At 43.3% G+C, this 25,290-nt stretch overlaps 1 protein-coding gene across 2 annotated transcripts in view; it reads right to left on the bottom strand.

Moving 5' to 3' along the window:
• GHR (growth hormone receptor) overlaps window positions 1–22,200 on the bottom strand; it is a 273,652-nt gene extending 251,452 nt beyond the window's left edge. Inside the window, exon 1 of one of the 2 annotated variants that reach the window (XM_055325045.1) lies at window positions 22,081–22,200. Coding sequence is in view for 1 of the 2 variants with exons in the window: in XM_055325044.1 (XP_055181019.1) it covers window positions 20,885–20,888 (4 nt within the window). In the remaining variant the exon portion in view is untranslated. Of the gene's footprint in view, window positions 1–20,884; window positions 20,904–22,080 lie in introns of those variants that run through there. The other variant, XM_055325044.1, reaches the window with a different exon arrangement.
• Window positions 22,201–25,290: the final 3,090 nt, after the last annotated feature.

The following is a 25,290-nucleotide window of genomic DNA, read 5'->3' as shown; positions in this document are numbered from 1 at the left end:
GACTTTGTGGCCCAGTTGAGCCAAGCCTCAAAGTAGTAGCATGAGAGAATGCAAAAAATGGGAGACAGAAGAGCCATGGTGGAGGGAACAATATGCACAAAAGTTGCTGGGCAGAAACAAAGGAGTTATTTTGAGGGCAAAGGAGTAGTTCCATTTCAAGCTCAGCAGAAAATATAGATGGATAGGTGGATTGGGTAAAAGTTCAGGGAAGTGAGTGACCAGGCTAAGGATCCTGAAAGTCAATCCATAACCTTGTAAGATGAGTTTTGAGAAAGTGAGCGGTTGAACAACAGTTAAGATTATTTGGCAGCGGTAAGACAGAATTAAAGGAGGATACGTAAGGACTATTGTGGCTGTTCATTCTGTTCCAATCCAGGTGTATGAGCTGAAAACAGCAGTGAACCTTCTGGTTAATGTTTACAGCTACTGCCAAATTGAAATCTATTAACTACTGTGGTGTCGTGTTTCACAAAGCTCTGGCTTCAAACATATCTGTATGAGGTCTCACTCATCACTGGTAGTGAGCAGTACGCACGCTTTCTATGTGCACGGAGCTCCTCGAAGTGGTATAAGACAGTGCCAAAAAATACATACAGAAAAATGCTCATCATCTCAAAGAAGACCAAACTTGTAGTATAACAGCGATATTCCACACAGCACCCTACAGATGATACATGGAATTCAATTCTGTTGTTGTTGAGTCCAGAGAAGACAGTACTCTAACTTCCTTTGGCTTGATGGTTAATTTTATGTGTTAATCTGACTGAGCCACTGTGCCCAGATAGACGTATCCCCCACTTTTCACATTACCCCACGTCACATTAATCAAAGACTTAACGTTAGTACTTGTTCTTGGCAACAGAAGAAATCCAAAGAGGATTTTACTTTTAGGAAAACAGGCAAAAAGTGAAAATTGTGTGCAGCTAGCCATTACAGAAGCAGGGCATACTCCAAATAGTGGGGGGGGGGGGACCACCAACCTCCTTCACTGGGAACTACACTCAGCATCTCAACATTAAGCCGCCACGGCTATGAACTGTGTCTGTGAGCATCTGTACTTTACCTTGATTTATTTTGTGCATCTCTTGCCAATATATGTCCTAAGGTATTAGAAAAGTCTAAAAGAGGTTATTTTGGGGGTCTGGGAACACTCAAAAAATTTTCTTTATCAATGAACAGAAATTGCTTCTTTGCTGCTATTTCAGTTTATAAAAATTTTCATAGGAATGTTCTTCTTTCAGATAGTGGGGGAAACCTGTTTCTGGTCAAACATAATTCTGTTTCTGTGCAGGTATTTTTGAATGGGATTAATAACATTCAAGTTGGGATCCCTGGGTGGCGCAGCGGTTTGGTGCCTGCCTTTGGCCCAGGGCGCGATCCTGGAGACCCGGGATCGAATCCCACATCGGGCTCCCGGTGCATGGAGCCTGCTTCTCCCTCTGCCTGTGTCTCTGCCTCTCTCTCTCTCTCTCTGTGACTATAATAAATAAATAAAAAAAAATTAAAAAAAAAACATTCAAGTTGGTAGACTTTGAGCAAAGCAGATTTCTCTCCATTATGTGGTGGGCCTTATCTCCTCAGTTGATGGCCTAAACAGAAGAAAGACTGATCTGCTGTGAGCAAGAGGGAATTTTGCAAGAGGTGGCTTTGAGGCTTGAACTGCAACATTAGTTCTTCTCTGGGTCTCTAGCCTACAAGCCTACCCTGCAAATTTTGGAGTTGCTAGCTTCCATTATTGTGTGAACTAATTCCTTAAATCTCTTTCTATACACACACACACACACACACACACACATCCTATTGGTTCTGTTTCTTGAGAACCCTGACTAAGATAGTGGTAAAACATGCCAATATTTTTACAATGTGCTCCGTTTCTATGTGAATCTTATGATGGTCTTCTTTAGGACATGACCTTGATCTCTACAGTGGCCTTCTATCTAACATGCAAAGAACAGAGATAAGGTTTCTTAACTGAAACACCTGGCAGTGATGATCCTTGTCACTGAATCCCTGGTAAAACCTTAACAAACCTTTCTATGTGATTTTAATGAATAGAATTTTGCCATCATTCCAAGATGAGTGGACTGTAATAGAGCCACCAAGGCCAAGGATCTGGGCTGAGGGCCAACTGGGGCCCCTGTAGGAACCTGAGCCACACACTCAGACCTCTGTAGCCGGTCTGACACCATCCATGCCACGTGAGCCAAACGTTGCCCCTCCAAAGAGACCATAGTGAACAAGTAGTCACCATGCTTCTACTTCCATTTTCTATCAGTCGAATCCCAAAGCATCCAGCCCCCAGGGAATTCATCTTGAGTTATAGCATCTTCCCCATAATAATCTTTCTTCTTTGCCTTGGACATCTAATATCAGAGAGAATGACCAAGAAGGCCAGGTTTATGACTTCAATTTGTAAAGAATGGAACATGGTTTTGGTCTTTTTGTTTGTTTTATTTTAAAGGCACAATTCTTTGCTTTCTCTGTGCCTTCATCTCGATTTCACGCTGCTAGTATCTTTTGCCATCCTGGACTTCATTACATCCGCACTGTAGTCCCTTCTTCCAAAAAGCACTGGAATCGCCTGAGGAGCTTTAAATAATCTACGGCCACCACCCCCAGAGATTTGTATTTAATTGGTGTGGGATGTAGCATCCTGTTCCGATCACTGACTTCGGTCCTTCCATCACCTTTAATCAACTGCTCTGACTACAACCTTCACATGGCTCTCTACCCCCTCCCTCTCCTGTCTACAGTTTGCCTAATTGGCTCTGATTCCTTCTTTATCATTTCCATGGCTCCCTGGCCACTGCCATCTTTCCATCATACCTCTCAGTTAAAGCCTTAGGCCTAGATGCTCCCCCTTTCTCTGTACCTGGTGAACTATGGAAACCTCCAGAAAGGGTCACTTATTTGGTAACATCTTTATCAGTGGTACCAACCATGAATTTGTGATCATCAACCTCAACCAGGCCTTCAGGTAATGACTGGCAATCCTACTAATGCTTACTAATTTATTCCCTTTGTGGTGCTAGCTTTCTCTCTCCTCCGCAAACACCTATAGTTACCTCCTTTCTTTTCCAGTACCCCACCTCCTTCCTCTCTCACAGCGTACTGACTTCCAAAGCAGATAGGGGCCATCGAACAGAAATGCCTTTAACTTTCAGCTACCACACCTTGGCATGTGCACACATCCTTCCTCCTTCCCTCCCAGGACAGAAGGGCTGAACCCTTTTTCTCCTCTCCAATTCCTTCCATGTGCTCTGGATCCAACCATTTCCATCTTCTCAGGAAACCTACATGATTAATTATCCATCCTCTGTCTTCAAGCCTCTCCATTGCTCCTTCCCAGCAACCTTTAAACATACTCAAATCTCCCACCTTTAGAAAGCGCTCCCTTAACTGTTTCCCTCTCTAGTTACTGCTCTATCCTTTTGATTCCCTTGACAGTCAAGTGACTTGAGTTACCTATATCCATTGTCTCCTTCGCTTCCCACCCGCTCTCCGTGACACTTTATTCTGGCCTCTGCCACCATCACTACACTCATGTCACTCTCCTTACAGTCCTGTAAGGCATCCACTCTACTGATCCAAAGGATATTTGCAGGACTTTCACTTTACCCCTTATCAGCATTTAGACTGTTCTCTTTCCTTGGCCTCTGTTCTCTTTCCTTGGCTTTCTTCTCTTACTGCATTTCCCTCCTGTGATCTAGCTCACTTTTGTGGCTTCAATACTGTGTGTGTAAAGCACTAACTTCCAAATATCTCCAGATACCTCCATAGATCGAAGACCCAAGACTGTGTTTCCCAGTGGATGTCTTAAAAGAGCCTCCATTCAAAATGTCCCCAAACTGAATACCTCTCTTCCAATCTATACATGGTGTCCCTCCAGCGTGGCCCATTCACATGAAGAAACTTGGCACCTGGGACTTACCCATGCTATCCTTCACCCAGTAATAACTATGTAAGCACTAAGTCTGGTCTACTCTACTTCATAAATAATGGCAAATCTATTGACCATAAATGATGATAAATCTAGTTACTTCTTTCCATCTTTCCTACCACTGCACTGGTCCAAGCTACCAACATCCCTGCCTGATATAATCTATCTCCCTGAATAGCTCTTTCTATTCCTCCTTCATTCGTTCTTCATAATAGAGCCAGGTGGTCTCCTTAAAATGCAGACTGATTATGTCATTCCCTTGCTTCAAAGCCTTCTACAATTTTCTATTGCTCTTATGATAAATAAAGACTATAAAACACAGTCTGCAACATCATGTAAGATATAGTCCCTTCTCTGGCTCCTTCTTAGGTCATGCCCCTTTCTCATTCTCTGAACTCTGATCACACTGACGGTTTTCAGTTCTCCAAAGTACCAGGTGTCTTCCTGACTACTGTTCCATCCCTCTGCCCCATTTCTACTCCTTTAGATTTCAAATGTGTTCTTTTGAAAGCCTTCCCTAACCACCAAGCCCCAACTGGATCAAGTCCCCTTATACTTTGATTTCATAGAACTTACACCAGTTTTTAATTACACTTGGATTATGTCTTCCTCCATCCTAGACTGTGAACTCCAGTAGGAAAGAGGTTATTTCTGGGTTGCTTATCACTATACTCTGGTCCTAATCCACTATTCTGGGCAAAGTGTAGATTAAATTAATGAGTTGATTTGTGAGTGGGTGAGCATATGAATGAATGATGGTAATGGTGGATTTTTGTACTCAGACTATCAATATTCCTCTTTATCTTGCCCTGCAGCACAAACCCATGAATCAAGGTCAAGCATATACTATCAAGTCCAGTTCCATATAAAACGTGATTTTAAGAACTTGGGGTACAAGCTGCCTGGAGGAAACAACACTGAAAGGGAAGGACTAGGAGGGTCTGATCTGTGTTCTCCAGCTTAGATGAGGAAAAACCAGCATTTCTACCTTATTTTCATTCTGAATTCCAAACAAGAACTAGCAATATCTGTTTCATGAATGAATTCCTTAACTCACTTAAATCACTTTGTAAATATATAAGAAAAAAATCACTTTCCCATAATTGTTTAAAGGCCAATCAACTAGGATCTTCTGTAAGGGCCTAGAATACTCCAAATTCAGTACCTCTGCATGTACTAAAACCAACACTAATATACCTCCTTCCAGCTTTCGGAGTCCATCTTTAAATAAGTTTACGGTATTATATCCCAAAGTCTTATACAAATTCCTGGTCTTAAGCCCAAAAAGATATTAATCAAAGTCCAAGTCATTTATTAAACTGCAAGTGGCCATAAAACAGAGTTAATGCAATTTGTCAGGCAGAGCAAACCAAGAAATGGCTTGACCTATGAGCTTTTAGGACCCTCTTTGAAAAGCTGGGTGAAATCACCAGGGAAGAGGTTAAAATTCAACTTTGCTTTATGTCCCTCTTTAAATCATGGAAAGTGCAAGCCTGCTCCTGACAATTTAAGATTATGAGTGATAACTTACCAAACTAAAATACTTCCTGAGTTTTCCCAAAAGGATTTTTTTTAAAGTTCAAAATGCTATCTTTGGCAATATGGTTATTATAAATATCCTTCCTCTTTAAATCACAGATTTTTAAAGCAGTTGTCATTTGAATTACAAAATCCCAAATCTCAGAGAACTCAGTATAACTATTACGTTAAGTGGGTACTAATGTTTTACTACTTGTATTTGGCGGCGTATTTTTTTTTCTAGAAAATTTCTCCTAGCTATATATTTCAAAATTTAGGATTTAATGAAGTTAAGGTAATTTCTTTTTAAAAAAATATCATAGCAGTGTTAAGCTGCCTTAACTATCTATTGCTATATAACAAATTCATCCAAAACTTAGCAGCTTAAAACAACAAATCTTTTTTATTGTATAGTCTAGGGTCAGGGACCCGGGAGGGGCTTAGCTGGGTTCTTCTGGCTCAAGGTCTCTCATGAGGTTGCAGTCAAGCTGTTGAGGGGAGAAGGCTACAAGGTTCTGCAGCTGGATTGGACTGAAGGCTCTACCTCCAAGGGCATGGTCGGAGGTGGCTGTCAAGATGCTTTAGTCTCATAGTAGCTATTGCACTGGGGCCATGAGCTCTTCATTCCACACTGGCTGTGTGACTCCCTCACTTCCCTCCCATCTAGGTCTCTCCATAGGGCAGCTCAAAACATGGCAACTGCTTTCCCCCAGAATGAATGATCCAAAAGACAGAGCAACCAAGACAGAAGCCACAATGCCTTTGAATGATCTAGTGTCCAAAGTTACACACCTTCACTTACACTTTACTCTGTGAGAAATGAATCGTTAAGTCGAGCTCATGCTCAAGGAGAAGGAACTTGGACTCCACCTCTGGCAATACTAAAATATTTGTGAACGGTTTTAAAACCATCACATAGTGGTGGTTAGGATGGTTAGAAGCATGGGAATTAGATACACTTGGAATTAGGAAGATCTGTGTTTGAATCTTGTCTGTGCTGCTTGCCAACAGTGGGGTCGTTGCACAAATTATTGAACCTATGCCACAGTTCTACCAAATGTAGAATCTGGTGGATCATGGGGGTTTTGTGTGAGATTAAACAATGAACATGAAAAAGAACTCTGTAGAGCCCTTAGTCATAGTAAGCACTTCCTTAATGCTGCCCACACACCAGTAATTGGTGAAGCAAACTACCGTGTGCCCACTAAATAGAGAATATGTAGTCCTTTGCCCCATATGAGTTTATAGTGTAGGAGGTTGAAAGTAAATCCGAACATGGACATAAAAAAGCTAATGAGATTTTTCTTCTAGAAATCTCAGGGCTTTGCAAACAGAGACAGTCAGAAAAGCAGTCTATTCCATAAAAGGAGATCTATAATGTGTTTTAAACGTTTTTGTTTGCTTTTTTAAAGAAGAGAGGCAGTTTCTTCAAGTTAAAATTTCTCAGGAGCACTATGTGTAAAATGGATGAAAGCACAGCATCTTGTAGGGGTGGAGGCATGTTGTGCCTGGATCTCTCTTCTGGAGACCCCAAGGTCCCAGAGGGAGCTTGCTACAGCACAGTTTGCAAATCTGCATGAACAGATTGTGCCTGTAACTGCATACACAAAGGATCAAAGATCACAGTTTAAAACCATGCCAACTTAAAGTAGCCATATAAGTAAAGAAATCCGTTTCATACACAGGTTCTAAAAGGTAATGGATTTTCTCCTTTAAAAAGTACAACGCTCTAAACATTAGAGTCTGAACGGATTAGCTTTGTCAACCCCTGCTTATTCCTTAAAAAAAAAAAAAGCCCATTTTCACATGATTGTCCCTTTGTATCTTCTTAGAAGTTAGATTTCATAGTGAGCCAATAATTTGTGTCTTACATAGATTGTGTTATTAGATACCAACTCTAGGCTTCCAACAACTTGTAATCAAAGTAAAAATAAACAAAAACCCTTAAAGCCTATTCTTTTCTGAATTTAGAATTAGAGGTTAGAAGAATTTCAGCATTGGTTAGCCTAGATATTCATGTTGTTTATCTTCCCAGAGTCAAAGCCCAAATAATTTATAAGAATTTTTCCTTCTGAATTTCATGTCCTGAGTTCCAAGGCAACCAAGGCAAATTTTCAGTTGGGCCACTGCAAGTATAATGATCAGTGAAAGATTTCATTCAATGTTCCAGATCCCTGATGTAACATTTAAAAAAAAAATCTAATTATGGAAAGGCTGAGAAATGGATGTCAACTATCCAAACTTAAACGCATTATAAAATAATACAGTATTTTAATTATTATACAACATCAATGCTCTTTAGAAATGCTTGCTTCCAAGTCTGTTATTAGCCCTGTATCAAACTTTACTACTGGAGCACGGGTGACTTTCTGAAGATCTCTGCGGTCAATGTATGTGGCTACCAAGATAATAGGTTTTACAAAGGTTAGGTAGGCTTTGAAAAAAATTCACAGATTCCAGGTTGATGCTTAATCCAGCTCACTTAGAAATATACCATGCATCCACATTCATTGCAGTTTGAGAATGCAGACTTGATGATGGTCACATGCCTAGCAAGAAGGCACCAAGAAGAGGTGTTGGGCAAGCAGAGAAGTATGGCAGTAGCTGAGTACAGAGCAGTAAGAGTGTAGGCTCTGAAGGCAGAAGACATGCTTTTCATCTCAGTAGTTATCATGTACCACCTGCAGAGCCCTGGGCAAGTCACTTAACGTCCCAGAGGCTATGTGACTCACCATTAGCAGAATGAAGTGCCACAAGCACATACAATGCAGGCACAGTGGAAGGACTGAGTCATGTCTGATTTAGGGGGTCCTGTTTCACATCTGATGATCAGGATACATGCTGAAAATCAGATTTCTTCCAAGTCATCACACTGTCATGAGTACTTCTCAGCTGATAGAGGCTCAGCAACTACTGAATATACGCTTTGCTCTTATTGTTGTTTTGATATATTTGTTTTTTTTTTTTGAGAACATAACCTTGCATAACACGATATTAGACAGCATCATTGTATTTTCACTCACAGAACTTAACTGTGTGGTTACAAAGACAAGTTAGTTGAACAGGAGAAGGCTCAAATAAAAGAGTGTAAGCACAGTACCTAAAAATTGTAGGGGCACCTGGGTGGCTCAGTCGGTTAAATATGGGACCCTTTTTTTTAAAAAAGATTTTATTATTTATTCATGAGACACACAGAGAGAGAGAGAGAAAGAGAGAGAGAGAGAGAGAGAGAGAGAGAGAGAGAGGCAGAGACACAGGCAGAGGGAGAAGCAGGCTCCATGCAGGGAGCCTGATGTGGGACTCGATCCCGGGTCTCCAGGATCAGGCCTGGGCTGAAGGCGGCGCTAAACCGCTGAGCCACCCGGGCTCCCCTAAATATGGGACTCTTGATTTCTGCTCAGATTCTGATCTCAGTGTTGTGAAATCAAGTCCTATATCCAGCTCCATGCTGAGCATGAAGCCTGCTTAAGATTCTCTTTCTCTCCCTTTGCTACTGCCCCCCCCAAATAGTCATTAAAAATAAAAAATAAAATAAAAATTGTAAAAATGCAATGTAATATTCTGAATTGAATCTCGGAAAACAAAAAGGATAGTTGAAACAGAAAATATAAAGTCTGTAGTTTAGTTAATAGTATTGTACTAATAGTTGTTTCTTAGTTTTGATAAATACAACACGATTACAGATGTTAACATTAGGAGGAAATGGGCAAGAAATATACAGGAATTCTATGATTTTTTCTTTGCAAATTTCTATTAATCTGAAATTAGTCCAAATAAAAAGTTTATTAAAAAATCACATTGTATTATTCAGTGCAAGATTGTCTGGGGATTGGGGATCCCTGGGTGGCTCAGCGGTTTAGCACCTGCCTTTGGCCCAGGGCGCAATCCTGGAGACCCGGGATCGAGCCCCACGTCGAGCCCCACGTCGAGCCCCACGTCGGGCTCCCGGTGCATGAAGCCTGCTTCTCCCTCTGCCTGTGTCTCTGCCTCTCTCTCTCTCTCTCTGTGACTATCATAAATAAATAAAAATAAATAAATAAACAAACAAATAAATAAATAAATCTTTAAGGAAAAAAAAAGATGTCTGGGGATTGCTTTAATCCACTCGGGCATGGGGATCCCTGGGTGGCGCAGCGGTTTGGCGCCTGCCTTTGGCTCAGGGCGCGATCCTGGAGACCTGGGATCGAATCCCATATCGGGTTCCCGGTGCATGGAGCCTGCTTCTCCCTCTGCCTATGTCTCTGCCTCTCTCTCTCTCTGTCACTATCATAAATAAAAATTAAAAAAAAAAAATCCACTCGGGCAGAGTGGAAAGATGAAACTAGATGAGCAAAATACTCAAGACTATGGAAGCTGAAGACTGAGTGCCCGAGGCTCAAAATACTATGCTCTTTATTTTGTGTGTACTTAAAATTTCTCACAGCCAAAAGTTTTTTTTTTTTTTAAATAAAGCATGTATTTGGGAAAGATGGAGAATTCCAAAGGCTATAGAAATCCCACTGTCCCAAATATTCAACAGCAAATTAGGAGTTCAAGGGGCAATGGGCCAGGGGAATCACAAAGGTTTAAGGAAAAACTTTTGACTTTGAAATGAGAAAGATTAATGGATATCCTTTTGATGGGCTGCTGAGGCCCCCAGGGATTAGCTGATCCTATGGGGATCTGGGCCTTTGTCTTTGACTATGCTAGTTTTCAGCTCCGGGTGAGTCAGAAGTTAACTTGCAGAAATGAGCCATAAAAAAAATAATTTTTGTTCATACTGTGCAAGTCAGTTGTGTCCAATGGAATGTAATTGATTAGTGTCCTGTGGATAGACAGATTTTGAAATTCTCTTCAACATTTGTTTGTACATTTGTGGTTCTCTTGAGTTCTCCTTTGAAGTGGCTAGAATATCTTTTAAGTTACTTCATTAATTAGTATTTGTATAATTTTACATCTGTTCATTTTAGATCTGTTTACATCTGTTCTCCCATACGAGAATCATCACTTTACATTTTTAGAGGATTATCTTTTAGCAAAGAAAAGCAATTTTGAAGTGTGCCAATAACAGGAAAGCATGCACCTATGTGTCAAAGTCTACATATTTCCTCAAAGTCAAGGACTGAAACATTCTTAGGCTTTTGTGTCCATTCCTCCAGGTTCTTGCATCTTACAGCGTATCATCATACGCTGTTCTTCACCCAGAAGGCCTTTTACCACAAGCCTACCGCCCCAAAGGCCAATTTCCAACTGTCCCTGAACTTACAGACAGTACCCTAAGGAGGCTCTTCCAACAATGGTAGAAGAAATCCGACAAACATATATGTATCCAGGAATGAGTTTATTTTTATTTATTTATTTTTTTTTCAGGAATGACTTTAATATTTATTTTAAAATCCACATTTCATGAGCCACCAATAATCATCTGGATATAGGTTTCATTTCTGCTGTACGGTGATAGTCGAGGCACATGGACAGGGAAGGCAGGATTAGAGGAAACTCATCTCTGGCCAGCAGTACTCTTCTGAAGGAGGGCCATTTCAATGGTTCAAATTAAAAAACAAAACAAAACAAAACAAAAAAAAAACACACACTTCAAGTACTCATTAAAGCCCTAAAGTTGGCTAAATGGGGAAAAGAGGGAGAGAAAAAGCAGCAATTGAAATCAAGTCATCTTCTATGGGTCAAAGTATGAAGTCTCCTCTCTCACAGCCTCTCAAAAGAGAATTTTCTCTTTCTGTAGTGGTCAATGTGCCAGGCACAGTTTTGACTCAGACTACAACAGCTTTGTAAAGTAAGAAGTAAAGTATCCCCATCTTGCAGATATAGCTCAGAGAGTTTAATTAACTTGCCGAGAATCAGAAAGGTGGTAAACGGCAAAGCTGGATTCAGATCCCATCAGACAAGCCAGATTGTGTGATTCCAAAGCCCATTCCATGCCCTTTCTAGAAGGCCAACCTATCTGCCAGCCCTAATTCACAGGCAAATCTCTATGTGTCCCCAATGAAAAGAAGTGGTCAGGTATCATTTGCCACAATTCACAACCCACCTACCCAGATAGTTAACACAGCTGTCACCCTCATACATGATGACAGAGGTAAATAACATATTATTTCATCATTAAAGTCATTGTTTATGGGTGGGAATGTGGTATAACAGAATGAGTCCTGGAAAGAATGCTAGACAAGCTGGGTGATAAATCTGTCACTCTCACGGTGGAGCTTTAATCCTAGAGAAATCTTGTCACTTCTCAGGGATTCCCACTTCCTCACCTATAAATAAAATAAGGATGTTGGACTCAGTTTTCAACAGCAGGCTACTGGCATTTGAGGATATATAATTCTTTTTTTAAGGCTGCCACTGGCACTATAGAAATTAAGCATCCCTGACTCTGGGCACTAAAAAAGTCTATAACTCCCTTTTTTTTTTTTTTAAGGTTTTTACTTATTTATTTGACAGAGAGAGACAGAACAAGCAGGGGGAGCAGTGGATAGAGTGAGAGGGAGAAGCAGGCTCCCCACTGAGCAAGGAACCTGATGCCAGGCTGGATCCCAGGACCCAGGATCATGACCTGAGTCAACGGCAGATGCTTAACTGAGCCACTCAGGTGCCCCACATGACTCCTTTTTTTAAAGTATTAATTTAAATTCCAATTAACATACAGTGTGATACTTGTTTCAGGTGTACAATATAGTGATTCAAAACTTCTATACAATGCCTGTTACTCATCACAACAAGTGTACTCCTTAATCCCCATCACCCATTTCACCCATCCCTCCACCCACCTCCCCTCTGGTAACCATCAGATTGTTCTCTATAGTTAAGAGCCTGTTTCTTGGTTTTCCTCTCTCTTTTCTCCCCTCTTCCTCATTGATTTTTTTCCTTAAATTCTACGTAGGAGTGAAATCATGTATTTGTCTTTCTTTGACTTACTTCACTTAGCATAATACATAATACTCTCTAGCTCCATCCATATCTTTGCAAATAGCTGAATAAATCCCATTATATATATATATATATACACAAAACATCATATATATCATTATCTATCTCACATCTTCTTTATCCATTCATCAGTCAATGGATACTTGGGCTGTTTCCATAATGTGGCTATTATAGACAATGCTGCTATAAACACAGGGTATACGTATCCCTTGAATTAGTATTTTTACATTCTTTGGGTAAATACCAACTAGTGCAATTGCTGTATCCTAGGGTAGTCCTATTTTTAACTTTTTGAGGAACCTCCATACTGTTTTCCACAGTGGCTGCACTAGTTTGCATTCCCACCAATAGTGCAAGAGGGTTAGTTCCCCTTTCTCCACATCCTCACCAAGACCTGTTATTTCTTGTGTTGCTGATTTTAGCCACACTGACAGGTGTGAGGTGATATCTTGTAGTTTTGATTTGTATTTCCCTGATGATAAGTGATGAGATCTTTTCATGTGTCTCTTGGCCATCTGTATGTCTTCTTGGGAAAAATGTCTATTCATGTCTTCTGTCTATCTAGTCCTTTTCACAATCATATTTCTAAATAACACTGGGTGCTTGCCTAGCACAGAGGCAGCACCTTTGTTGAGAAACACACTGGTGGATGACCTCAAGTTCTATAAGGCCCCATGACCAAAACTGTCATTACAGCATGTGGCAGGGAAGTGGGGGTGAAGGAAGGAATCACAGTTGGATTGGATCTATATGCAGCATCCACAACAAGCAATAAAGGAGGCTTCTAGTTTAAAACAAATCCACAGCCTGGTACACCCTGCCTCCTCACCAGTTACAAGTAACCTGAGTGAGCTCCAGATATGTCTCCTGGTGCTCAGTTCCTATAACCGTCTCACAAAACATCTACCTATCAAAAAAAAAAAAATGCACCACATTTTAAGTATTGACTCAGAAGGCACTTTGCCTATAAGGCCTTGCCCCATATACTTCAGCCCAAACAGATCACCCTTTCTCAAAATAAATACAGCATTTACAGTCTGTTATTGAATTTTTCATTAAGTTGTAGTATAATTGTATACTGTTCCTTAATCACACCATGGACATTATTGGTATTGCCTTCCTAGCTTGAATGCTAGGTCCCAAAGTCAAGGGTCATGTCTTATACTACTTTTATATTCCCCAGGGTGTCTAGCACATTCCTGAGAACACAGTAATGACTCAATAAATATGTGTTCTGTCTTTGATTTTTCACAGTGATCCCAAAAATACCACTAGCTTGGCCAAACTTACATCCTGCAGGCTAATAAAAAATTTTATTTATTCAGCATCTTTTCCCAAGTAGTTTTCAAAGTACTTTTCAGATGACATTCCTAATTCTCACATACCCTATGAGTACTATAAGGAATAGATAAAAATACTAAAGTTTATGGACAAAAGCAAAGAGAATTACAATTTTATACTCTTTGATGGGGAGTATACCAAGAACTGGTAAACTGGATGTTTCCCAAACCCTACTGAGTCCCACAGAAAAATCCCAACATGTCTCCAAATTGCCTCAAATATTAAAAACTTCTTGTCATTGCCAACGCCCTAAACAGGATCTACCTATGTAAGTTGGTCATCAAGTTTGGGTATCATCCTTAATCTAAGGAGAATAATACCAAGTTTGCATTCTGAGCTTAGATCCTTGTCATCACCTGACCCTATCCATATTCTTTGCCTCCAGCTCACCAAATACCACCACATTCAATTTCTCTGTTTTACTACAAACTAAGGCCATCAGAAAATATCTATTAAACAACTATCCTGGGGATCCCTGGGTGGCTCAGTGGTTTGGCGCCTGCCTTTGGCCCAGGGCGCGATCCTGGAGGCCCAGGATGGAGTCCCGCATCAGGCTCCTGGCATGGAGCCTGCTTCTCCCTCCTCCTCCTGTGTCTCTGCCTCTCTCTCTCTCTCTCTCTCTCTCTCTCTATCACGAATAAATAAATCTTTAAGAAAAAAGAAAACAACTATCGTATAACAAGCAAAGCATTGTTTTGCCAATGTCTCCAAAGGAAATAAGATGTTATGCTGAGTGCTAATATAAAAGAAATCATTCCTCTTCATTCTTGTTCCACTTTCTTTCATCTTTTTGACTTGCTAGGTATCAAAGTGGTGTCTTCATTCATCATCATCTTGCCCAAGGATTCTGGTATCTTCTTTTACCCCTAGGGCAAGAAGCCACTGTAGAGGTTTTCTCTTCAGTACTCTTCATAATTTATCATTCACATATGCTTTCCCAGACTGTTTTTCACTTTGCTTTGCCAAATTGAGGTTTTCTGGGATAACAATGACATAGCCTGTAGGTGTCCAAAGAAGCCACGGATAGGGTGAATTAGGATCATACGCCATCATCCTCACCAAGGAGAAGGGCTGCCTGCCCAGTGGCATTCAGAACTGGGAGACCGACAGTTTATCACCAGCCATCACCATATTTGAGATGAGCTTTTTACTGCATCACAGTAGCACCTTTCGTTTCAATAAGCACGTGGGGTTTCAATAAGAACCAAGGATATTTATTTTGTAAGAGTCACACTCTCCTTTTTTTTTGATATGGCAACTCAAAGAAAAAAGATAGATATGATGCTTATTATGATAAAGTACATTTTTTTTAAGCAGGAAGAAATAAATTTTTCTTTGGACCAATGACTTTATGGTATGTCTAATATATACTGAAGGCACTGTTTCTTTAGTTCTTTAAAGTTTTTAAATAATACACTTTGAATGTTTCATTTTATAAACAATGGAGGAAATAATCATGGACGAGTTACTAGAGCAAATATTGAGCACAGCAGGCTGTCCACCATAGGTAAATACACAAAAGCACCTACTCAAATTGCAAAATCCTTTGGTGTTCTACTACTGAGTAAGGGCTTTCTCAGAGTATTCTCCACCACCTGTGTCAAATCACCATGAAGCAAGCATTTTCCCTAGGATACATTTTTCACTTAGAAGCCTAGCCAGCTGGAGATAGACTTGTTTATGTTTAAACAAATTCACAATCTAAGAAGTATAATTCAGTAGGATTATAACGATATTATTCTAAAGAGAACTGACTGAAGTCTTGTCAGTCACAAAAGAATCGAGGCCTAATCAAAGCAGTAAACACATCTGGAAGTTTTAAGGACTCTGTAGGAGAAATTATCTACTGATTTTGAAATGAAGTATTTGAAGGTAGGTTTGGATGCTAATTAAAAAGACACAACCCAACAATTTCTGACAAAATCACAGCCTTCTTATGAATCATTATTCAGTAAAATTGGTGCCTGACCTAAGGCTTCATTTGCCTCTATTAAAATATAGTGAGAAGGGGCGCCTGGGTGGCTTAGTGGTTGAGTGTCTGCCTTTGGCTCAGGTCATGATCCCAGGGTCCTCGGATCGAGTCCCACATCAGGTTCCCCACAGGGAGCCTGCTTTGACCTCTGCCTATGTCTCTGCATCTTTCTGTCTCTTATGAATGAATAAATAAAATCTTTTAAAAAAAAAAGGTAGTGAGAAGCACTGAAGAAAGAAGTTGAAATTAGACAAGAATCCTTTCTGTTTTCTTCAAGAGTCTGGTACTCATCATAGAATTGTCTTTAGCTTAAAACAAACAATAAAAGAAAACTTTCAGAAGGATTTTCTGCATCAGACCGTGATGAGCTGGTATTGTTTCAGGAAGCACAGCCATGATTACACCACTTTTATCTGTTTTACTTAATTGATTAAAAATATTAACGGTGAGGGAATAAGCAAACACTATTTCTTGACGCTTATATTAAAAATTGTTGTAGCTTGTTAAATAAGTGGTCTGAATTACAGCTTGACTATCCAAAGCGTTTCATGTTAACTAAACTAACACTCTTTCCAGGGCTGCTGTGTTTACAAGCATTCAGCAGAGAGGGGGGGAAATATAAAAATGAATGAAATTTATTTCCTATTTCAAGGAATTGTTCCTAGCAAAGAAGACAGATATGAAAAAGTAGACCAGGAAACTGAAAACAAATGAAATAGGTGTTCTTAGAGGTTTCAAGCGAAGTCCCAACAGCATGGAGAGAAAAGAGAAATTCAGTAATTAAATGTATTTGAATTATAGCCCCAGAAAGAATCCTAAGAGGGCATCTTGTTTATTCCTTGTTTTTGTTGTTGTTGTCTGTTATTAACATGTAAGAAATATGAATCCCAGGAAAGTTCAACAGTTTGCAAAAATTACAAAGCCCGTTGGAGGGGTTCCCTGACACCTCATTTACTATTGTTTCATATTATACCATCCTAACTTAAGGGTTTCGTATATCAGAGTAGAACTTTGGTTGGGAAATTATACATCTAAGTACTTGTCAGTGGATCTGCTCTAAATTTATTTTTTCTTTTTCTTCTTTCTTTTTTTTTCAGGAGGTGGGGACTAGAGAGGAGGTAGGGAGTTGTGAAATAAATTTTTCAGGAAGCTTATTAAATAAGTGATCTGAATTATTTATCAAAATAAATTTTGAACTTTAAAAAATGCACTTTATCATTGATTAAAAATGCACTTTATCACTGATTATTTCCTCCCTTTATATGAGAACAAAATAAAGAAGCAAATGTGATCTAGATGGAGATCGTAATGCAAGTGGATTAGTGAGGAATCTCACTGCAAACGCGCGCACAAACACACACACACACACACACACACACACAGGAGGGCACAGCACGAACAATTTCACCAAAGAACACAGACTGTCACTGGCCCCTTGTTCTGGCTAAAGGTCAATGTGCAAAGTAGGACCTTCTGATAGGCCCAGATGTCAGTCCATTATCACAGGTTGGTTGTTTTCTCTTTGCCAAGAAAAATGGTTATTTCTTTCACACTCAGACTTGCTGAGAAAAACAACACTGTCATCATCAACAACCATAAACATTTCTTGCAAGAAGACAGGAGATTCTCAGCTGTGGCAGATTCTCAGCTGGTAGCAGGGGAAACATAACTTAGCTGGGAAGCCCCAGACAGATACATAAAAGGGAAATCAATTGGATCGGGCAGGTGTCTAATGAGCAGCACAGGCCATAAATGCTACACAAGTTGTGTTAAATACCTCAGCCCTGGGTGTTAAGCATCATAATTTTCACGGAGGAGAAAAGTGAGTCTCAGAGGAGCTAATCTATCTGCATGCTGGTGGTAAAGCTCAAATTCAGGCTAGGTCCAATGGGCCCCAAAGAGCTTACCCTTGATCCACGCCTCCTCCCCTGGTACATACCAGCTTTGCTTCTTTCCTCCAAGGCGGCTAGAACTTGGTCAGTGAAGACCCTCAGAGCCTTGGTCTAACTTGGATCCAGACACACAACAGGAGACAGGAACCTCTCCTAGAACTGGCACAGTGATATACCTGCTTTTGACTTCTCTGCCACATTATAAGCCATTGACCTCCAGGAGAAGAATGGGTTGTTGACTCAGCCATGTCCTGATGTACATCTTAAGTTGCAGTTGCCTGAGGAAGCATGTCTGTCAGACGTACTTTCACCTGATTTAGGGCCAGATGGCATACTCTTTGAGACTCGGATAGAATGAGCCTGATAGCTAGAACTGACTCATGCTTGTGGAAGCAACACAATAAGATCCAGGAAAAGAATACCTCAGAGTCCCTACCCCCATCTATGATATGCAACTTCAATCTGCTTGTCTTCAGAACATTCTGGTATTTTTTTTTTTTGGCTTAGTATTCCTTTGACCGGGAGAAATTAAGTAGCTATGATCATTCCATGTAGAATTGTGTGTACCTACACAGTATGACACATGTGGAGTTACAGGAAATTCAGGAACGGAGAACATTTTCTGTTGTTAATCAAGTACAGTTAACATAAAAACTGTTTTGAAACGATTATAATGTTCTGATTATGGATGACTAATAATCTAAAAAGAGTAAGTTGTTATCTTGTTTACAGCTCTGAAATTAGTGGACAGTGTAAACAGATGACTAACATAGCTCATGAATATTAAGCTGCCTTAATGGAGGCAGAAAGACCAGAACTAGGGATTTCACATCTGAGTTTTAGTTTGTTTTTTGTTTTTTTTAAGATTTGATTTATTTATTCAGGAGAGATACAGACAGGGGGCAGAGACACAGGCAGAGGGAGAAGCAAGCTCCCTGTAGGGAGCCTGATGCAGGACTTGATCCCAGGATCCCAGGTTCATGCCCTGAGCTGAAGGCAGAAGTTCAACCACTGAGCCACCCAGGTATACCCATACCTGAGTTTTAGATGACAAACATAATGACAAATCAGGGTATCGTGAATGTGGACTCTGGGGCATATTGTCAGGGCAGGGAAGGGTGGGGACCCCACTGTGGGTGAGAAGAGGTGTAAGGATAAGCAAAAAAAAAAAAAAAAAAAATTCAGGAAGAAGGGGCATAATGTTTGTTTTCAAATATAGCACTTAAAGGGAAGAGAGATTAGATTCATTGTGTGTCGCTCCAGCAACTGAACAGTAGGTCAATAGGTAGAAGAAAATGTTGACTTAGTACAGAGCAGAACTTTTTAAAAATGAACCTCTCCTCAAATGGGCCAGCCAGCAAGGAAGCAAGATTCCCAGCTGATTATTTTCAAGAAGAGGTGGGCTGGCCCATTTACAGAAAGGACTACTGAGGTGGAAGTTCACACCCCTGATAGGTACCTCTGAAGTTGGTTACTATACTCATCAATCATTTTACTGGGCATGTTATTAACATCATACTGTTCAAGGTAAAAAAAAAAAATCACTTGCCAAAACAGCCTACATTGCTCTGTTTACACAACGAGCAGAGAGAGGGCTGACTCCAAAGCCTTACCAAACTTCAATTCATATCAACTCAATGTTCAGAAAGAGATCAGATGATTTGAAATCTCATATTATTTAAATCATTACCACAGAGGTTATAGGGTTTTCTCTTTTTTTTCTTTTGAAAAAAGTGAAGGCTTTTATGGACACATGTGAACACACTAAGTTATTTTCATTACTGACATATTTTTAATTGTCCTCTAAAACTAAACCAAGTCTCCATCACTGTGCAATTTACCAGTGGAATGACCGGAGAAGCTTAATCTTCAGGTTTGCAAATTTAATCAATATAACTCACGCCTGTTTTTTTAAGTCAAACAATTGGCTGTGCCACATTCTTACTGTATCACTCATATTTATCTTTACATTAACAATGCTCACCAGCAGATAGCCAAAGAGGCTCGCCAAGTTGGACCAACTTCAAGATTTGTTTCCATGCTGGGGTGTTTCATGCACTTGGCAGAGGCAGGCTGCAAGTGGGGCTCCATTTATTACACTATGCTATAAACATTATGTCCTGACCTAATGAGATACTCCACATGACGATCCCATAGGTTAGCAAGCACTGTAAACATCTGTTAACACAAGCACCAGAGACAGCACAGGGAAGATGCCTGGGATCCATTTTAAGTGGTTTATGATGTGGAGTCTCCTGTTTACACACTAACAACAAAAAAAAAAAAAAAAAAAAAAAAAACAAACAGCCCCAAACTCTGCCTAGAACAAATATTTGCATGCTCAGTCTGAAAAAAAAAATGCACCGGAGAGTCACTGTATTTATAGACTTTCATTTCACACTTCTGCCTATTAGGTGTTGGCTTTCCATTGCATTTGGTGATCCAAAACTATAATTTCACTGTGACATATTTACTCTAAACAAAAAGCTGAATGTTGACTCACCAACTTTCCTTAGACTTACCAAAAAGTTGCCAAGGGTAGAAGGAGATAAGGGATGAGCCATGCTTAAACTACAAATGATGTTTTCCAAGGGTCTCTGGGTGGAAACGCACCCTTCCAGCCCCATCTAAAGTCCATTTGAAGAGAAACGGTACATAACCAGAGACCCCTTGAAATATAATCTGGGGGCAGCCCGGGTGGTGCAGCGGTTTAGCGCAGCCTTTGGCCTGAGGCCTGATCCTGGAGATCCGGATCGAGTCCCGCATCGGGCTCCCTGCATGGAGCCTGCTTCTCCCTCTGCCTCTCTCTCTCTGTTCTCTCTCATGAATAAATAAATTTCAAAAAAAAAATCTTAAAAAAAAAAAGAAATATAATCTGGGAACACCAAGCTTTTCTCAAAAGGAAACAGAATCCCCAATCACAGAAAAGATGGAACCAACAACCCTGTCTACTAAATCATTTTATTTCGTTCCTATGCAGCACTGCAATTTTTGGAAAATATTTCACACTAATTATCTCCAAGGTCTATGTATATACACCTTGGCACCCCAGAGAAAAGGACTTGCGGGGTGACCCAGGTAGACACTAGCCTAGAACACCAGCTGCACACAGCACAGCTGCCGCAACCTGTATGAAGAAATAGGGGAGTGCATGCCCAGGCACACATGACAGGGACTCACTCTTAGGGGTAAACACCCCAGAGACCGCCTAGTTTGGGGACTGTGCACAGTTGCACCCCGGGGAATCTCAGATGCGCAGCTGCAGCTTGGGTCTGGGCTCCAGAGTTCTGTACCTACACATGCACACGGGACTCAGAACCCTCGTCCTCCTATGGGGTCTCTCGAGAGCTCCAGGAACCGCCACCTCCAGGTCTCAGCTCCTCAAAGGCCCCGGGTTTAGTGGTGGTTTAAAGGCCGGGGTATTTAAATCCTGCGCAGGAATCCCGCGGCTTCCAACCCTCTGGCCTCCCGTTACCTCTCCCTGTCCCTTCCAAGGTCTCGGGCGCACCAACGGGCAGGCGGCACCTCGCCCCCCCCCCCCCCCCCGCACACCCTACTGGCTCAGGCACGACACGCCTCCCCAGGCGCGCACACACACACACACACACACGCACACACACACGCACACACCCGCGCGCGCGTACACCCACCGAGCACACACACCCCGGCCAGGTCACCAGCCCTCGGCGCGGCCCAGGAGGCGTCCCCACTCCGGCGATCCGGAAAGCCCTCGCCCCCAAAATCGGCTCCGTCAGGCCCCGCGGGTGGGGGACCGTGCCCCGCACCTCCCCGGAGCGGCCGCGACCCCGCGCACCCGCAGCGGTCATGCCTCGGGCGCTTGGGTCAACACTTGGAGCCCGGCTGGTTTCGTAACCACGAGGGTGTCGGGGGCTGGAGGGGACGCGGGTGCTCGGCTCGCCGCGACCTCCACCGCTGCAGCCCGCGGGGACCGGCGGCCGTGGCTCCACCACCCCGGCTCCGCGGCCGCGGTCCGCACGGACGCGCACGGGGCGCTGCGCCTCGGGCCGGGGCGCGCGGTGTGGACGCGCCCGCCCGGCGACCTCCGCTCTCCCGGGTCCCCCTCGGCCGCGGGCGCCTCGCAGTCCCGGCCCCAGCGCGGCCGGTGATGTCAAGTAGCAACACTCGCAAAACTTTTACGACTTTTTAACAATCCTGGCTTCAGAGGAAGCCCCCGCGCGCGCGCCCCCGGCCCAACTCCCCGACGCCCACCAGCGGCGTCCACACACGCTCGCACGCCCCCAGCGTGGATCGGGTTGCAACGACCCACCCGCGGAAAACAACTCCTCCGGGGGGGGGAGGAGGGGAGCACGGCCAGCCCCCAAGTCACCCGGGGAGGAAAAAAAAAAATCATTCGTGTAAATACAAAAGCCTGGACGCCACTTCCCTAAACAGCCGGTGCCCCCAGGGTCCCCTCCCCGGGCCCCGGGCAAAGGGGGGCAAAGAAGAGCGCGAGCCCCGAGCCCCCTCCGTACCTCCGAGCCTCGCCTGCGGGTTGAGAGCGCGGTCCGCTCGCGCGCGGGGCCCGAGGGCGCGGGGCCTCCGGCCTGCGTGGCCCCAGCCCGGGGTCCCCGCCGCCGCCGCCGCCGCCGCCGCCGCCGCCGCCGCCGCCTCGGCTCAGCAGCCGCCGCCGCCGCCGCCGCTCCAGCCGCCGCCGCTCCAGCCGCCGCCGCCGCCGCTCCCTAGACCGCCTCCTCTTCCCATGGCTGCGCCCCGCTTGGCAGCTCGCGGGCTGTCAGGCTCGGGGAGGAGGAGGGGGCGGGGTGAAACGGGAAGGGAGGCCGGCAGGGGCTGGGTGCGGAGCGGCCGCCGCGCACCGGGGGTCACGCCGCCCCCGCCGCCCAGGCTGCGGCGGCGAGGGGCCGCGGGAGCTCGCGGCGGCCGGTTCGAGACCCGCGGCGGAGGCGCCGGGCGCCGCGCGGGCCGAGCATTCCGAGGAGCTGGGATGCGGCGATCCCCGCGACGGAGTCGGAGTTGGTGCGTGTCACCCTCCGCTGCGCTGCGCGGCTCCTCCTAGAGGAAAATATTGGTAGTTGCAGGACGCTGCCTCTCCGCCCACCCCCGTTCCCAAAAAGAAGGCAGGACCTAAAAGAGCAAGAAGTGCAGTCAACAGATGGAAAGAAAAGCGAACTCTCTGCGGGAACTGGGGGCGAGGGGCAGCTCGGAAAGCGTGATTAGCCAACCGAACATTGCCCCCTGCAGCCAATTTCCGAACTGTTGCTCCCTGGGTTTGAAAGGATCGTTGAAAGTGGAGAGGATCTTATTTTAGAGGTTGGAAAACAGAGACAGAGAGGTGAAGTAATTTGCAGAAAACACAGGCCATGTTAGAAGAGACGTTGGGTCCCGACGCCACCGCACAGGGCTGCAGGGTGTCCGGACGCAGGCCGCAGCCTGAGGACTGCCCTCGTGTGCGCCCTGGGGGATTCCTTTGAACTGCCCTGTGCAGGACCCAGCTCCTCTGTCCAGCCCGAGCCTGTGCACCTGGTTCCACCGTAGGGAAAGAAAGTGAGAGGGGAAGTTGTCAAAGTGCTTCAGAAAGTTCACAGCCTTGCGCATAGGCATGTCATTCTGTAAAGCACCCAACTCCCCGTCACCCCATGCTTTTCTCAGCAGAAAGTACAAAAGTCCAGTTCCAGGTTGTGTGAGATCTGAAGGAGCAGCCAGTCATGCTATGTTGTTAACTGTTTACGTTACTGCTGACAGCCAGTTGTAATGTCATTTATCTAACAGCTTCAGCTTACTAAAGGACTCAAAAAAAAAAAAAAAACCAGGGTCGCAAACGCAAAAGCCAAGTTTATAACCAGAGAGAAATGTTTAAACAACAATCTAAAGAAACCAAGATTCTTAGCAGTGGAATAAAAGATCCCCAGGGTGTGGGGAGTAGCACATGGTGAGTGGGACATGGCAAGTAGTCCAGGGAGGGCAAGAGTCAGGAAGAGTCAGGGCAAGAACACGGGGCCAAAGATTGAAGCAGCAGATGTCACAGAAGTTACGCCTACTTTAAAAAATTTTTTTAAGTTACTCCTATTTTTAAAGGAATCGAAGAAGTGGAAAATTCTGTTCCTTAGAGTCCTTTGTGAGTCTCAGCTGTGGCTCAACGTCTCAACTGTCTCCAGGCAAAGAAAGACAGAATGAGAGGAGGGGGAAGAAAGATTCTGGAAGGGGTATGTGTCATCACTGTCTAATGGATGTTGATCTTGACCGGGTCCTGTTCTATCCCACCTGAGTACAAGAAGGCTTTCTTTCCCTCGGATCCTTCCCCAGTCCCTTGATTTCTGGGGTTCCAGGCTTTGCTAGAGCAATGGGAGTGCTTCTCGGTGTCTGGAGTTTTTAAAATGGGAGTTGGCCACAGAGAGAAAGATTAGGGCCCAGGCAGGCGGAATGCCGGCTGGGTGGTCAGTACGTGCCATGCTGGCTGGAAGGGCAACAGTGACCGGACTGGAAGCCAGACAGTCCTTGCGTGTTGACTCCATTCTTGCCTGAGATGACCTTCCAAGTTGGTCCATCAGACCTGGCACAATCACATTCTCTCTTAATGTCCTTTCTGTGCCTTCTTATCCCCTTTCCCCCATCCTCCAGCCCAGAGAATCTTGATATGGTCTAGGATGGGCCAGATGGACTCACAAAATATTTTCTAAGTTCTATTGTTTATGGCCTGAGATGATTTAAGGGCCATGCTATAAAAGAAGGATTGCCTTCTTTTTTCTTTTGGGTTCAGCTGTAGCCCTCATTCCCTGAGACAGGGGAGTGTAGACTGACTGCTTTGGCTACTGCTCCATCTTCGGTAAAATAGTGTGCTACGGACAGAACAGGCAAAGACACACTGGTTAATATGAAATATTAGGGAACCAGATATAACCTTGCAACTTACACTGAGGGCAGTCTTTATTTTTAAGTCCCATGAGTAAAGGTCCCTTGATCTCATAGATGACTATATATAGGTCTATAGCAGTTATGGGGGGAAGTGTATCAGGTCTTAAATTGATTAATCTGTTACAAGTTAAGGCATGTCAAAGCACATTTGCCTCCTGAAAAGTGCATTCGCACTTACTCATCCTTTCCCTCTGCCTGGAATATCCCACTTTGACCACATAGGGAAATTCTCCTTAAGCTTCCAGTTCCAGGGCAATTGTTTGGTTTCTAACATCCTTGGTGGCTCTTCCCAGAGGAAGAACTAGTTACTTTTCTTTGTGTCTGCATCCTCATGGGCCTTTACACCTACTTTTGTTACACATTTCAGTTTTTATTAATACGTCTACTTTCCCCAGTAGTTATAGAACCCTGAAGGAGGTACCATGTGTTCTTAATATTTGTACCTAAAATGTCTAGGTTAAATGCCCAGCAAATGGTAGAGTGCCCAATAAGTGTTTAGCCAAATTGGACGAAAATTTACACTACCCACATTTCTATCTGAAACCCAGATCTCTATACAGAGCTCCTAACTGCCACATTCAGAATCAGTTCACTTCTCATGAGTCCCTCTATGACCAGCACCACCATAATCTCACCTCGATGACTACTGTGGTCTCCCAACTCCACTAGTCTCCCTACATCAACACCCTCCCCCACTCTGGCCCCCCACCAACCCAGATTCCTATGCAAACTTGCCAGAGAAATTCTTCTTTTTTAATACTTGTTTTTATTTCTTTTAGAAAGAGAGGGAGCATGAGTGGGAGGTACAGAGA

The sequence above is a fragment of the Nyctereutes procyonoides genome, unplaced genomic scaffold (assembly GCF_905146905.1).
Source record: "Nyctereutes procyonoides isolate TBG_1078 unplaced genomic scaffold, NYPRO_anot_genome, whole genome shotgun sequence".
NCBI lineage: Eukaryota > Metazoa > Chordata > Mammalia > Carnivora > Canidae > Nyctereutes > Nyctereutes procyonoides.
Note: the sequence above shows the minus strand (reverse complement) of the source record. Positions and strands in the feature narration are given on the sequence as shown.